The sequence below is a fragment of the Echiichthys vipera genome (assembly GCF_963691815.1).
Source record: "Echiichthys vipera genome assembly, chromosome: 9".
Lineage (NCBI taxonomy): Eukaryota > Metazoa > Chordata > Actinopteri > Perciformes > Trachinidae > Echiichthys > Echiichthys vipera.
In genome coordinates this window covers 10,195,568-10,210,797 of record NC_139834.1, presented here as the reverse complement: position 1 = coordinate 10,210,797, position 15,230 = coordinate 10,195,568, and the positions used below count along the sequence as shown (strand labels likewise).

The 15,230-nt window shown below is 40.8% G+C and overlaps 2 protein-coding genes across 2 annotated transcripts in view; both read left to right on the top strand.

Moving 5' to 3' along the window:
* Positions 1-10,420, top strand: part of LOC310952261 (FERM domain-containing protein 4B-like) — a 20,313-nt gene extending 9,893 nt beyond the window's left edge. The window contains exons 8-23 of the mRNA XM_083920828.1: positions 487-570; positions 1,105-1,170; positions 1,477-1,534; positions 1,621-1,707; positions 3,233-3,309; positions 3,497-3,635; positions 3,727-3,868; positions 4,039-4,172; positions 4,351-4,467; positions 5,196-5,424; positions 5,504-5,557; positions 5,652-5,799; positions 5,980-6,147; positions 6,356-7,122; positions 7,901-8,039; positions 9,613-10,420. Of these exons, the coding sequence (XP_083776954.1) occupies positions 487-570; positions 1,105-1,170; positions 1,477-1,534; positions 1,621-1,707; positions 3,233-3,309; positions 3,497-3,635; positions 3,727-3,868; positions 4,039-4,172; positions 4,351-4,467; positions 5,196-5,424; positions 5,504-5,557; positions 5,652-5,799; positions 5,980-6,147; positions 6,356-7,122; positions 7,901-8,039; positions 9,613-9,649 (2,446 nt within the window). The 3' untranslated portion in view covers positions 9,650-10,420. The remainder of the gene's footprint in view (positions 1-486; positions 571-1,104; positions 1,171-1,476; positions 1,535-1,620; positions 1,708-3,232; positions 3,310-3,496; positions 3,636-3,726; positions 3,869-4,038; positions 4,173-4,350; positions 4,468-5,195; positions 5,425-5,503; positions 5,558-5,651; positions 5,800-5,979; positions 6,148-6,355; positions 7,123-7,900; positions 8,040-9,612) is intronic.
* Positions 10,421-12,144: 1,724 nt separating this feature from the next.
* On the top strand, positions 12,145-14,789 carry lmod3 (leiomodin 3 (fetal)). Its single transcript, XM_083919413.1, has 3 exons — positions 12,145-12,548; positions 12,696-14,282; positions 14,490-14,789. Exons 1-3 carry the CDS (start codon positions 12,261-12,263, stop codon positions 14,535-14,537), a joined length of 1,923 nt encoding a protein of 640 aa, XP_083775539.1. The 5' UTR covers positions 12,145-12,260; the 3' UTR covers positions 14,538-14,789.
* The last annotated feature ends 441 nt before the right edge of the window (positions 14,790-15,230 follow it).

Genomic DNA, 15,230 nt, shown 5'->3' with positions numbered 1-15,230 from the left:
GGGATTTCTTTAGACTCAGTATATTTACATTTGAATGTTGGTAAGCCAAAAAGAGAAATTATTCAGTATTTACCCACCACAACTTTATTCCTGGCAATGTGAAGACGAGCTACACAAAATGTAATTGATTGTGGTGGGAGACATATTAATTTTACTTAAATAAAAGTTGCAATACCACTGTTTTACTACATGCGTCTAAAAGCAAAAGTACCAGCAGAATGGGCCCTTTAGTGTTAGTGCAGCTGTCAGATAGAGCTAAATTTAACTCCTTTATCTACTGTTGGGCAGTTATTATTAGCACTTCATATTATTCAAAGCAGTTCCAGCTGTCATATAAATTCACGAAAGCAAAAGTCGAAGATATGCAGTGGAGTAAGTCTAAAGTTGCAGTAAAGTAATTTAAAAGAATAATGGCATATTATGTCTCAAGATTGTTCACTCAATTTTCAAACTTGTTATCACAACTATGTTTTATTTCTGTTTCAGCGATGAAAACACAAGAGCTGACTTGAAGAAACTACCAACTCTTCCCACCAAAGTACTCAAGGAACACCCGTCACTTGCATACTGGTACGCTTACAGGAAATGTTTATTGGAAATCTTGCCTACACTAATGTCTTGTAAGTCATGCAGGTCTGTGTTATGATATGATATTATGATGATTAATATAACGCGTATTGCGTGGTGTAATTTTCATGCAAAAAGTTGGCTTCAACAAGTTCCTTTTCAGTTAGGCTAACTAGCCAAACAGTCCTCTACACAGTGTGTGCAAAGTCCAAACAATAAGATAAGAAGGAGGTGAAACATATATATATATATAATGAGCAAGGTAAAGAGAAGAGTAAAATAAATTAAGAAATAATAACAAATTTAAAAACAAACCGTTTAGCATTTAGTAAAACCATAAAGCTTTTTTTTACCTTTTTATTAATTAAACTAACAATATCATTTATTATGTATTCAGTTGTATAGTAGTTCTAACCTTTTACTATCATACACTGTAAGTTACACGGCCTACGGTACTTGTACAATACAGGATGGCTTGTGCAACTGTTTAAAGTATAAAAAACATTTAAAAGATGTCTTCTTTATGTTACCTTGCAGTGAAGATCGAGTAATTGAACATTATAAACCGCTGAAAGGAGTCTCCCGAGGACAGGCCATTGTGCAGTAAGTAATGAAGTAAAATGTGTATATGCTGCAAGTGGTTCAAAACTAGTAATTAGACCATTAAGCTTTACTGTAAGTTAATTAATCTTCCTCTCACCTCTGCCAACCATCCCTTCTCACCGTCACTCTCTGGCACTCCTTTTCTCATCATCTGATAGAAATCAATAGCTCCTCTGTCCAGTGAATCATTGATAGAGATCATAATCTCACTTCTATCTTTCTACATTTTCAAGGTATATTACAGGTACCGGTAGATGTTAAAAAAACAGCCGTCAGTTTTAATAAAAAAAAATGTTTTTGTTCTAGGTATTTGACGTTAGTGGAATCGTTGCCCACGTATGGCGTGCATTACTTTGAAGTAAAGGTAGGTCTTCCGCTGTGATTAATGGGACATGACAGCTGTTGCAGCTGAAACTGAGTCAACAATCAAGCTGTGTTCTTGCCTTACAGGATAAACAGGGGATCCCATGGTGGCTTGGAATCAGCTATAAGGGCATCGGCCAGTATGACCTGCAGGATAAATTAAAACCTCGAAAGGTAAACATTTCCTGCAGCTCTTTCTCTAAAACTGCTGCTGTCATTTCTTTGTTTCACTGATCTGACTATGGACATGATAGTACAGGGGTAAGGATTGCTGCTGTTGCAAATAGCGTTGTGATTCAGCCGCTCAACTTCATGCATCGTCTGTTTCACTCCAACAAAGGTTTCAGCTGAAGCAGCAGACGAGGCCAGACATGAAAAAATTGGAGCAAAGTCTTCAGAGCAGTTTGCTTTAATGAGGCAACTGAGTTTTATATCGAGTCTGTTAAAACCATACATGCAGTGTGAACCTGCTTTTCTTGTTTCATTTGTGTTGTTTTAGCTTGTGAGTTGAGAGAAACACCCATGTGAGGGATCCATCAGCTATGTTGTCCAGTCTGTGACTCCAGTATCTGCATGGTGCAGACATGCATGGTAGTGCTGGTAAAGTTCAAAACAATTCACATTCATTTACTGGCACTGTCTTCTTGTTGAAGCCTGGTAATCACTCAACATGATGCAATCTATCTTTGTCTGCTGCGTTCCAAAATTGTGCAACTAGCCGGCTGTGTGCAAGCAGTGGTGTGTTTAAGAAGAGGAGAAGAGGGAGTGAGCTGGTGATGATGTCAAAGGGAAAGGGGTTGGATTTGGGGCGTTATAATGCATGTTCTGAGAATACCTGAGGAGACAAGTTAGGAGCTGAAAGGAGAAGGAATTAAGTATGCGTTTGTGTCGACGACAAAGTCAGAGAGGATTTTAATAACCCTATAAAACGGGAGCTGTGAACATCCATTACTGTATACTGGTAAGATTGGAGACTGCACTTTTTTTTGTCTGGTTGGAAGTAATACTGCAAGGCTTAGCATTTATTCTTTAAGTAACATTTGCTAATTTGTATGCTCACTGAAAATATTGAACCAACAATCAGTCTTTGAAAATTATATATTTTTATAGTGTTAACCACGTAGCAGCATTGTGATACAAAATACTCCACAAAGCATCCACGTGTATCGCTTTCTGTGGGCTTTTCATGTCTCATTCGGATCTTGTCCAGACACTCAGTGAGTCACTGACCCAAATAGATTGTTCATATCTGGCTGTTGTCAGTGAGCACCTGGGAGATGTGGGGATGGAGTTGATGAGCCATGGAAAGTGTTGTGTACTGCGATGAGTCTTTGTGTAATGTCCGCTTGTGGCATTCTTAGCTTTCTAACACCTGCTTTATTGCAGACTTGGCATGCCAGGCGTCCCAGACTGTAATGACAGTTCATGTTACAGTCTGGCTTTTTTAATGACTGTGGCTGAGACAGGCTAACTAAGACACCTGCACTACTAATCTTTTTTTTTCTAATCGTTTATGTGATGGTGATGGTCATGGCAGTAATTTTGAATCAAAACCACCAGGGCTGAAGGCACTAATGAACACATTTTAAAGCCATTATTCCTGGCCTAGCACTGCTGCTCAGCTCTTTGCACTTCCGGTTGTGAATTATAGAGCATATTGTCGTTTCCCTAATAAGATATTTATCATATTTACCTCCAGCTTTATCAGTGGAAGCAGCTGGAAAACTTGTACTTCCGGGAGAAGAAATTTGCTGTAGAGGTTAATGATCCACACAGGTGAGCAGCAAGAGAGATTCTTCTTCGTAAACCAGCTATGACCAGCTACACATTATGTTGTTGTTTCTCTCTCTGCCTCTCTCTTCAGCATGTATCTAAAGAGATCATTCATATCACTGTTTCTTTTATTTTAAAAAAAAAAATCTCCACCTCGGATTTCTTTTTCCGGCATTTTTTCTTGCAACAGGAGAGCAGTGACCAAGCGCACCTTCGGGCAGACGGGCCTACTCATCCACACGTGGTATGCCAGCCATTCTTTGATCAAAACCATTTGGGTCATGGCTATTAGCCAGCACCAGTTCTACTTGGACAGAAAGCAAAGCAAAGTAAGTGTCAGTCTACTACATTAACTTCTGATACTGACTCTTAATACCATGCACTTATCTTTGTTGTACATTTTCTTTGTCGTTCTTTTAGACTAAGTTAGGAACAGCAAGAAGTGTGGAAGAGATTGCTATGGATCTCACCGAGCACGGAGGAGCAAAGATAAACAGACTGGGAGACGCAGGCCTGAAGAATAACTTAATAACAGCCAGCAATGGGAGCCTGGTGTCTACAGGTCGGTTATAATTGTTTTAGTTTATGAAGCGAGCATCTAAACTCTCAACTGTTTGTAAATTAAAAAGTAAAGGTGACATGTTAAGAGTCAGCTCACAGTATTATGACATGGGCGTCATTTTTACATGTATGCTGTGTTGCCAAGAATAGTACGAATATTGTTTTTCACAGGTTCTGCAGACTCTGAAATGAGTGAGGAACAGAAGAAAGAGAAGCTCTCTGAACTGAGAAAAAAAGAGCAGGAGATCCAAGATATTTTGGCCAAGAAAACAAAAGAACTGAAGAAGATTTGCCTGAGAGAGGCGGTGAGATATCATTTTGTACTACACTTCTTCTGCACTGGTGCTATATTTTGCAAGGCACATAAACGTCTCTTTTCGTAACCAGCCACTTTCAGTCAGCTGAACTTATTAAGACTGATGGTCTCTGCTGTTATGTTCAGTTCAAAGTGTTCTAAGTATTTAGGGGATTTTGTATTTTCAGGAGCTTACTGGTAAGCTGCCAAAAGAGTATCCCCTCTCTTCAGGTGAAAGACCACCACACGTCAGACGGCGAGTTGGCACTGCTTTCAAGCTAGATGAACTTTTCCCGTACAATGAGGTCTGTTTTGAACTATTTGTCTGTGTCATGTATGTTAAAGTTCATATATTTCACTTTTTGAGTTTAAAGGATACGTTTAGTGATTTTTTTTTTGTTGTTGTCAAGAAATCCCACAAGTATATCACAGCCAACAATTAATGAATCAACAATTAATCATATGACATGTTCCTTTATTACGATGAAGTGATTGAAACAGTATGTGCTGTTTTCTTGTTGTTTGTTTGTTGTAACTACTACAATGACGAAGCTATATTGTGTACATCATTTGAGTCCAAGACAAATTTCCGATATCGTATCGTATCGTGAAAATAGTCTCCAACCATCCAATAGTTAGTCTTGTCTGAGTAACACTTGCTAAAGGATACAGTGCCAGTGCTATTTTGGGACCTCATCTAGCCTTTTTGAAAAATGAAACTATATATTATTTTTGAATCCATCGATCCAAGATTTAGCACATCAGTAGGAACCACCTGGCTTTAGCCACAGAGTAGGCTAGACAGAAAGTATTCTTGGTACCCTTGGGTTTGGTCATTTTGTGGGATTTGTTGACAGTAACTTAATAATTTACAGAGCACAGCGGTAGTACATTTACAGTGTTTTTACAGTATCATCAATATGGTCAACTTAAAATGCAGACCTAATCAGACTTACTCTTTAACAAATTTTAATTGAATAGGGAAAACAGGTGAAAATTGCTATCTGATTACTACCTGATCACTATGCTGCAGGATCCCTTCCTGAGGAACCTGGAGAGCAGATTTGCCTTACAGCAAAAGATTGTGGAGGCGGCTAAGAAGCTCGCAAATGAGCCAGAATTGTGCAAAACTGTCAAGAAGAAGAGGAGGAGAAACTGTTTGGATGCCATGCACAGACTACAGCAGATAGAGGATGAGATGAACCAGTACAGAATCAAGAAGGGCAAAAAGCCCACACAGCGGGCCTCAGTGATCATTGCAGGTATGGTGCAGGTTAATCTGTGTTGCTGGATAATCATTTATATTCACGGTAAACATGGAGTTCTTTTCTCTTTCCCCAGATGAACTCATCCGTTCAGACTGTAGCTCCCTGTCTAGTCTCCCTCTGGATGATGGTGAGTCAGATAACTGACCAGCAGTAATTATCATTATGACTGCTTTTTAAGGAACAATTGTCAGTGTTGTTACCGGGGTTGCCTCTGTATTCAGATGACTCAGATGGTGTCAGTCAGAGGCCACGGTCAAGGTCGGTCCAAGGTTCACCTCAGCTCAGTCCCATGCGATCGTTGGGAGTAGAGTATGATGTGGAAAGACAGGGATCTCCGAGGGAAAATCACCATAACAAGAACCACAGCAGGTTGAGAAACACATGTCCGGCCTCTTTCTGGTGTACAGTGTAACTTGGTTCAAACCTTTTGTAATGAAGTCCTGGCGTTATGAGTCCATAATATTTGCCATGCAATGCATTCTCATTCCTTTCCTCACATCTTGTCCCCTTTTCCATTCATTTTTTTCTATCCTCTCCACACCCTTTTAGATTAGCTTTTGAAGGCCAGGAGGCTTCTCACTACTACAAGAATCCAAGAGATGTCTCCTCCACCAACAGTAGTCCTTATAAAACCCTTCCCAGACCTCCTAGAGATCCACGCAGCATGCCTCCCACTCCGGTTATGACCCGCAATGCCTACAGCAGCAGCCAGCTCAGGTGTGATCCTCTGCATTAGCAACCCAATATCTCTCATTCTCCTTTCCTTCACTTCAGCATAATCCCAACTTTTCTCAATGCCTTAACCTTTAACCAAAGCTCTCATATAAATCCCCTTTAGTTTAACTAATACATCCAGAAACATTACCCTTTAACTGATTGATGATGTTTTAGGAGATAGTTGGTAAAAGTTGTGCCCCTTCTTCAGGTCGGAGGGGTCTCCTCATTGCTTCAGGCATCGCAGCGGAAGTCTAGAGTCGCAGTCCCGGCTAGGAAAAGACACAGACTCAGAGAAGCCCGTCTTTATCTTGTCACCGGCCCACCGCAGCAACAGCACCGAGGTGTTAGAGGATTGCTCGTCCTACACCAGCCAGTCCAGTCTGGACTACTGCGGGGCAGCCAACTCACACTACAGTACACTGGACTCCAGAAACTCAACCATGCATCGTCTCCACAGGAAGGTGGAAGTGTATGGAAATACTGGGAGTATGCCCAACTTGGTCCAGCACCATTCTAGTTGTAGTTATTCATGCGAGACCTCAGCACACTATGCACCCAGTGCCTACTACGTGGCCAGCTACCCCTGCCAGGACAGTGCCTACGTGTATGAGAATGAAGTAGAAGGCCACTACAACGTCAACCCTTCCTACCAAATAAATGGGTATCATGGACATGACAGATTCAGGAATTACAATAGTGACCGGGCAGATAGTCTTTCCCAGAATCCCTACGCAACAGTGAGGCCGCCGCGGAACAGAGAAGGGCCCAGAAATGAGCTGTTGGCCAAGAACATGCAGAAGGCCCTGGTGGCGGAGCATCTGAAAGGCTGGTACCACCGAAGCAGGGGCCCCAGGGATGGCGGGAGGGGGATGCTGGCTGGATACGACTTTGACAGCGGCTCTCAGCTCAGCCTCGGCTACCAGACCATGCCAGCGGCCTTCAGCCACTCCAGCAGAACCACCTCTTTTTCATCAGGTAGGATGACGTATAATTTACTTAAACATGTCTTTGTTTTCCTCTAAAATAAGATATAGTTCCGTATTTCGTACATCAGCTTAAGGGGTCTCTGTGTTCGTAATGCAAGGTAGGATATTTTATTTTCATATTTAATCCTCCGTCACACTGAATACCTCCACGCCTTAAACGAGCTGCTAACCCATCCAATACAATTTTATGTATATAGGTTTCAGTGGAGAGCTGCACTTGCTCTGTCAAAAGCTTTTCCAGGCTGCCAAGAATAAAACTCAAGACAAAAATTTGTGCCTCTTATATCATTTCCTAAAGCCAGCAGTTACATGTCTCCTTCCTCATTTTGTAAGTAACATCATAATAGACAAATAACTGATGATTAAAAAAATGTGTTGAGGTTGTCCAAATCCAAGAAGGACATATGTTATTTCTGCCTTTCATTATTGATTGGATTAGGAAATTGAGTTTTAATTTAGTGAAAGGGGTTGAAAGTATTTTCTATTAAATGTAACAGTGAGATATAAGAGGCGCAAAATGCTACTTGCAATTCTTTAAAATGGTATTGAAAGTTATATTGAGAATATTACATATAAAACCCAAAAATCAAACAAAAAACAGTTTGTAAACAGTAAACTAGCAGTAACAGGAGTGTAATAATTGTTTGTTTTGAGGTACTGACGTGACGCTGGATTTGAGAATGTTTCAGATAACAACAACAATTACTAATGAGTTTCACTCCAACATTAGCTGAGTGTTTTTGCTTGTGCTTGTGTCTTGTTTACAGTGTCCTCAGTGGAAAGCACAGGTAACTGGCGCAACCAGCTGGCAGTCGGCCTGACAGAGTACGATTCACCTGACACACCTCAGTACCCACACCCTGGAGCGCCTGCTTCTCCGTACAACCGCAGTCCCTCACACAGCAGGTGAGTGCTGCAGTTCACTAAATCTCTGCACTGAGCTGTGGGTGCAAGAGGAAGTGAGTCAATAACAGAGGATTGGGAGTTGTTCTTTGGGTTAGTGGAATTTGAGGTAAAATGCTGGTTGCTATCTTAAAAGGAACCTGCTAATATCCCTTGTCGATGCTCGATGGCAGGTAGAGTGCCACTCCTGTTTCCTGTAATACATGTTGCAGTTTAAAGTCATTGTTCTGTCTGCTGCTCTGCTCCTCCTCTGAATTAAACATCATTGTATTTCTCTATTTCTCTCTTTCCTTGTGTGACCTGAAACTATTAAGCTCATAACAAACGTAACCCAGAGGACCATCTCTCTTTCTTTCTTCCTGCCTTTCTTCCTTCCTTTCTTGACTCACGATTAATGCCAATGTGTGCAGATTTCCTCCAGAAAACAAAGTGTCTGACACAATGCCTAAAAAGTCAGAGTCAGTTGTGGTGGTTGGCTCTGAGGCCACTATTACAGATGAACCATCAGACAACCATACTAGCACTTAAGGGTGAGACCAAACACAGCGGACTGCTTTATGTCGTGTTGCCAGTCATCCACATTTTGACATCCCATCCTTATGTTGTTCATCTTGTGTCACTACTGTGTAGTTTATTTAATCTTTAATCTTTAATCTTACTTAATTTCGGTCTGCTGTTTTTTTAATTCAGGCACAGCATCACTTTTGGTATTTCCCAAGTAGTTCCCAAGTTTCCATTCCATTTCCAAATTTGCGGCCCAATTTTAAATCTGAAAATCTTCTGCAGCCCACTCAAAACGTCGATGACAACTGTGGTCAACATACAAGACTGGGTTGATACCGATGTATTTTTTATTTCTGGGAGTCCACAGCAAGGCTAGCAGCTATATGTGGCTGTACTGTACTGTACTGCAGAGCAGTGCTTTGAGCTAAATGCTAACGTGCACAATGTTAACATGCAGATAATTAGCAGGTATACTGTTTACCATGGTCACCATCTTAGCTTAGCATGCTAACATTGGCTAATTAGCACTAAACACAAAATACAACTGAGACTGATGGAAATTCTATCAGTTTTGCAGGTATTTGGCCATAAAACAAAAAAAGGTCTACTCATAAAAACTCAGGGGATCAACAAAGTTATAACAATTCAACCTGAAGGGAACATGAATGCTGCTATTTTATGGCAATCCATCCAATAGTTGTCAAGGTATTTAATTAAAAACAGAAAATACATTTCAACCTAATTTTAGCACTAGGGGAAAAGTCATGGGGCTATCAAAGTTGGAAGGCTTCATCCTCCAGTGACAATTAATGTCTGAATTACATTTCATGGCAATTGGTCCTATCCTTGACATCGACCAACCAGCATTGCAATCCCATGAAACTCCCTAGTGTTTAGCTGCTAGCATGTTTGAAAAGTAGGAGTTCCCATTTACTCCATGAAGCTGAAATCATGTTGCATGCCTTTTTGGTGTATTGCATTTTCATTACCATTTCTTAGATTTGTCACCAGGTTCAGTCATTTGTTCCTTGTTCTCTTGCAATTGAACTACAGTATCACATTGTCTGTACAGATTTCATCTGGATGGAAGCTACATGAGCATCCGCTGAAGAGGACCAAACCAAACTTTGGCACAATTGAAGCCATGGCCAGCAGCACATGAAGAGGATGAAGTTGAAACATAGGCTGTACACAAACTTTTGTTGCTGACATAACCCGGTCTTGGGAGATGTCCTGTCTGTTTGGGTTTTTGGCAGAGTCTATGTGTATGCTGTCCTCATGTTAAAGTAACCTCTGAACACAGTGATGACACTCTTGAATGACTTTCCCATGTGCCTTGGATTGGATGAATTGTACAGGCAGATGAGAATGTGTCAAGGAACTTTAAGATGTTGCACAACCACACTGGATTCAAACCCTTTTGTGTTTTAAAGATGAAAAAAGAGGCAACGTGTTTTTACTGAAATCCAACTCTGTGTATTTTAACAGGAACTAATAGTCTTAAATATAACATCCAGATTGAAAGCAAAGCTTGGACATGTTCACAACAAGAACTGAACTGATCATTAATTAGAGCAGACTGTGTGTTTGATGACTTTCCATTTCTTCCTTTCTTAAATTTTTTATCAGAATGTGTTATGTCAATATTGTTTATTGAACCATTTGTCTTCGTTGGTGGCGTAATGTGTTTTAAAATGCATGGTAAGGATATTTCTCTTTTTGGATAACCTCTTCTTTTTTATATTAACAGAAGACCACTGCCGTAAAAACATATTCATGTCTTGTTTGTTTTCTCACACATTTGTATAGTCAGCGTGTAGTTATTTGTTGTGATGTTGTCATAAAATATTTTCCACTGAGAACAAGGATGTGAATAAATACATGTGACACATAGATGGCTGTCATCACTTTCTTGTGTAGCTGGTAAACAACCGGTTTAGGTTCTGTTATTGAGTATGTGATTAAGTCTTAAAGGCATAGTTTAACTTTTTGGTGTTTGATATTCGCTTCCTTGCTGAGAGTGAGAGGAGAAGACCGACAACACTTTCATATCTGTCCATTAAATATGGAGCCGCAGCAGCCGCTTAGCTTAGCATTAAGACTGGAAAAAAAGCGTCTAGCCTGGCTGTGTCCAAAGGTAAACATGTTTTTCAAAATTAGTTTTTTACTATTTGTTTTTTTATTTCTCCTATAAATAAACAATACCGATCCACACGGCACCCATGAGCATCAAAAGGCACCAGGCTTTCAACTGTAAACCCATCCACAGTCGTATGGGACACTCGGAGCACGTGCTCAAGAAGTAAGAGCAATGAAAGTCTGTGTAAGGAGGAGGTGGTTGGGGTGATGGATGGGTCAAACAAACACAGGATTTTCACCCAGGAGACCGTGGTTCATGTCCTGTGCATCACCTTGTTGCCAAATCCTAACCACATAATTTTGTTTTGTTTGTTCACAACGTCAAAAACATGTTCCCTGTGTTTGAACAGTGACTGTAGTGGAGCGTCACAGTTTGATGCACAGGTCAAGCCAATGCGTTGACAAGTGGCACCATGTGATGAGTTGGGATGAGAACGAGTTGAAATAAAAGCTGCATCTTCAGTGCGCCAAGAAATTCCTGCTAGTGAGAGATGTGCACAAGGCTGCGCTAAAGTTGAAGAGTTAAAGAGCAAGGGCCTATTTGCTGTCCCTCTTAAGAAAAAATTATATTTTTGCTTTTCTAGTTTAATTTTAAAATGCTTAAATACAAGCAGCCTATAATGCTTAAGTTAGGCAAATTAAATAAATATATTATCCAAACGTCTTTTTTTACTTTTTGAGGGGCATGCCTCCACAGCACACGTGAGTGGAGGCGACCCAGAGAAAAAGTGACGCAAAGCGATGCATGCCCCCTATCATTTGACACAATCATCCAAACTTGGTATTGTTGTCGTTCTCAGACTCTGGGTTGTCTATGCACAGCCTGTCACATCTGCATCCAATGCATTATATTGCCTTATTTTATGTAATCACATATGCCAATCTTAGCTAGCTAGCTAACTAACTAACTAACATAACGCTTCAGTTACAACCATTATATTAACTGAACTAAAAATACAGGACTCTGGTGGGGTTTTTGTGCCTTTTTTTTTTTTTAAGTTAGAGCAAGAGCCCTTCTAAATGTCTGTACATGTCCCACCTGTTAGCTGCGCTTTGAGTAATGATCTAAAAAAAAACTCAGACAGAAGAAATGTCTAGTCTACAACTGTTAATATCAATTTACCTATTGAGAAATTACTTCTTAGTTACTTCATCTGGCTCGATCTTGTGGTTGTTGTGCAGCACTTCAGAGGATATGAGCTCCAGGAGACTGGGAGGAGCTCTGTGTGCAGAGACTTTACATGCCCCCACCCCACCAGCCCTGTGAAAAAAGGCCCATCTGCTGCTGTCAATCCTACACTTTCCTTTGCTTGAAGCAACTGTCATCCCAAAAGATCCTGATGGCCAGGCCAGCTGGGAGCTGGGGCTGAAAGAAGAATGTTAGCATGTATCCCTGCTTGTACCTTAAATATCTTCCATGCAGTTCACAGGGTTTAATTTTAGACTCCACATGCGGCAGGAGCAAACGATTCCTAGCTGAAGTCAAAGTCAGAGGCTTCTCAGTTTGCTCTGTCCCAAGGCATAGATTGGACAGAAGCAATTCTTCTTTTTATTTCAGCAGAAGACAACAGCTAGACAAATATGTCAAGTAGTAAAGACCTTGAGGATCTCAATGAAGAGGATATTGACGAGGATGAACTCCTTGCTATGCTTTCACCAGAGGAGCTTAAGGAGCTCCAGAGTGAGATGGATGTGATTATTGCCCCAGATGAGAGGGTACCGGTGGGGCAGAGACAAAAGGACCAGACAGAGAAGCCTCCGACAGGGACATTCGACCACAGGTCTCTGGTTGGTTACCTCTACTGGGAGAAAGAGTCCAATCGTATGCTTGAGGAAGAAAGAGTACCTGCTACTCTGCTTCCGAGTGAGGTAAGAGGTTTAACTCAATGTTTGAGTAAAGGTCAATATCAATATTTCCTTACAAACCATAAATCCAAAGCTTTGAAATGTCAAGGACAGATTTTAAACAAAATAGTGTTTTAAATAACAACGTCCATGCTCTGATGTTTTCACCAGAAAGCAGTGAGGGAGGAAACTGAAAAGAAAGATGAAGAAGATGTGGAATATGAAGTGATAGAGGAAGTCATTGAGGAAGAAGCTGTAGATGGCACGGAGGGAGAGGAAATTATAGAGGAAATTATTGAGGAAATTGTTGAAGAGGTTGATGAAACAGATGAAAAGGACAAAGAAGTGGATACGAAAGACGAGGAAGAGGTGAAGTCACCTCTGAACACAGACAAATGTGAAAATATAGACAAACATGTAGATCCTCCTGACACTTTCACAGAAAAAGTACCAGTTAACGACACAGATGACAGTCAGCCTTTTTCAGACACAAAGGAGAAGAAAGAGAGCGGAGCCCCAAAAGACAGCACATCACAAGTTGAAGAGAAAGAGGAAATTAAAACCACAGACTCTCCAGAGGAGCCAGAAATAAATGAAACCAATGACAAGCTCCCACAGAAAGAAGTGAGACAAATTAACAAATTAAAAATTCCAAAGCTGGCATTCAATAATATAAAAATGACATCAAGACCCTCAGGAAATGAGACGAACTTGGAGTCGACACTCGACAAAATCCGTAACAACAATCCCTCTATCACTGAGGTAAACCTCAACAACATAGAAAACATTCCCAAAGAGATGCTCCTAGACTATGTCAACGCCTTGAAGAAGAACAAACATGTAAAAACCTTCAGCATAGCCAACACCGGTGTCGATGAAAACATAGCTTTCAACCTGGCCAACATGTTACGAGAGAATCGAAGCATTACGACTTTGAATATTGAGTCCAACTTCGTAACCGGAAAGGGAATCGTCGCCATCATCCGCTGCCTCCAATTCAATGAGACTCTCACTGAGCTGCGTTTTCACAACCAGAGGCACATGTTGGGTCACCATGCAGAGATGGAGATCTCACGCCTGCTCAAGGCCAACAACACCCTCCTAAAGATGGGCTACCACTTTGAGCAGCCTGGGCCCAGGATGGTGGTGACCAACCTTTTAACCAGGAATCTAGATCGTCAGAGGCAGCTGAGGAAGGAGGAGCAGAGGCAGCAGCAAGTGAAGGAGCAGAGAGAGCTGATGCAGATGTACGAGAGCAGTCTAAACCTGCCTCCTGGTATCCTTGAGATGCTCGGATACATACCGCCTCTGGAAGTCCTGCAGGAGCATGGGCTCGTCCCACCCTCTTCAGAACTGAGCACTGTACCTCAAACACACCACCAGGCAGAACAGCCAGAGCAGCCAGAGCCTAAGAAGAAGCTCAAACAAAAGAGCACTCCTAAGCAACCCAGTGCCGAACCAGCAAAAGCATTGAGGGACGTCCAGCTGAAGAGGACTCCTAAAAAACGTGACCCTTTTCTGGACCTGGATCCGAGGGACAACAAAAGGCCAGAGAGGGCAAGTTTCCAACTGAAGAAGACCCCCAAAGGGAGGGATGTAGGCAGAGGAGAGGTGGCAGATGAAAAGCCAAACCTGACTGCTGTGATTAAGACTTTGAAGCCTGTTCCTCGCAGACGAGAGCCAGCTAAGGTTGACCTCACACCCCGTGATCATCTCCTAACCGAGATCAAAAAGAGCAACGTGGCCTATCTCAAATCTGTGAGTGTCCGAAAGTTTGTGCAGTGCGATCTGTCAAGTTGGGATCCGGTGTTTAGAGTTTAGAGGACATTTGAAAAACCCAATGTGAATGTATTAAATACTCATACTTATTTAATAAAATGTACTAGTTTTATCCATAATGATTTTATACCAGTGTCCTCGAAACCTAAGTCATCTTTTCATTCTCTTCCTTGTTGCTGCCTGCAGGTGCCGCTCCCTAAAGCCCTGGAATCAGAGGAAACAAGTCTCCTCTGAGGAGACAACTCCAGCTGTTCTTTTTATTCACCATACTGTCTGTTTATTTTACACATATACTCAAATGAACTGTGCAAATGAAGTTAACTTTTATAGCACCTAAAAGAATATTGGTTGGTTGTTGTTCCATTCTTGTTCTATCACACTTAATGTTGCATGTAATGCTGTTACCTTAAAGAAGTCATAACAATAAAAGTAAAAAGAACATCCTATATTTAATTTACATTAAAATGTATTACTTTTTTCATCATTTGCTATTGTCGTTTGCTCATATATTTCTTACATTTGTGCTTAAAAAATTGATTTTTAGGTTTGACTAAATTTTAGATGATTTGATGATAGATGAGAAGCAAACTTGTTCAATATATTTGCATTTTAAATATATAAAAAAGAAGCACTTGCTTATTGCTATTTTTCTGATTCTTAAAGGTGCAGATGTGAAAAACAAAGCTTGAAAAACTGATGCAGATAGTCAAACTGAACCAAATGACTGTGTACAGTCGTGGAGGGGTGATTCATCTGTTCCCTATTCAGTAGTTATAATTTCCATATGTTTCAGGAATAACCTACAATTCCTTACGTTGTTTTACAGAAAGATTTAACTCACATAAGCCCTGAACATCTTAATATTGTGATAAATAACTAAGTCTATATATTCACACTGAGACTCAACTGGAAAAAGACAGCAACATA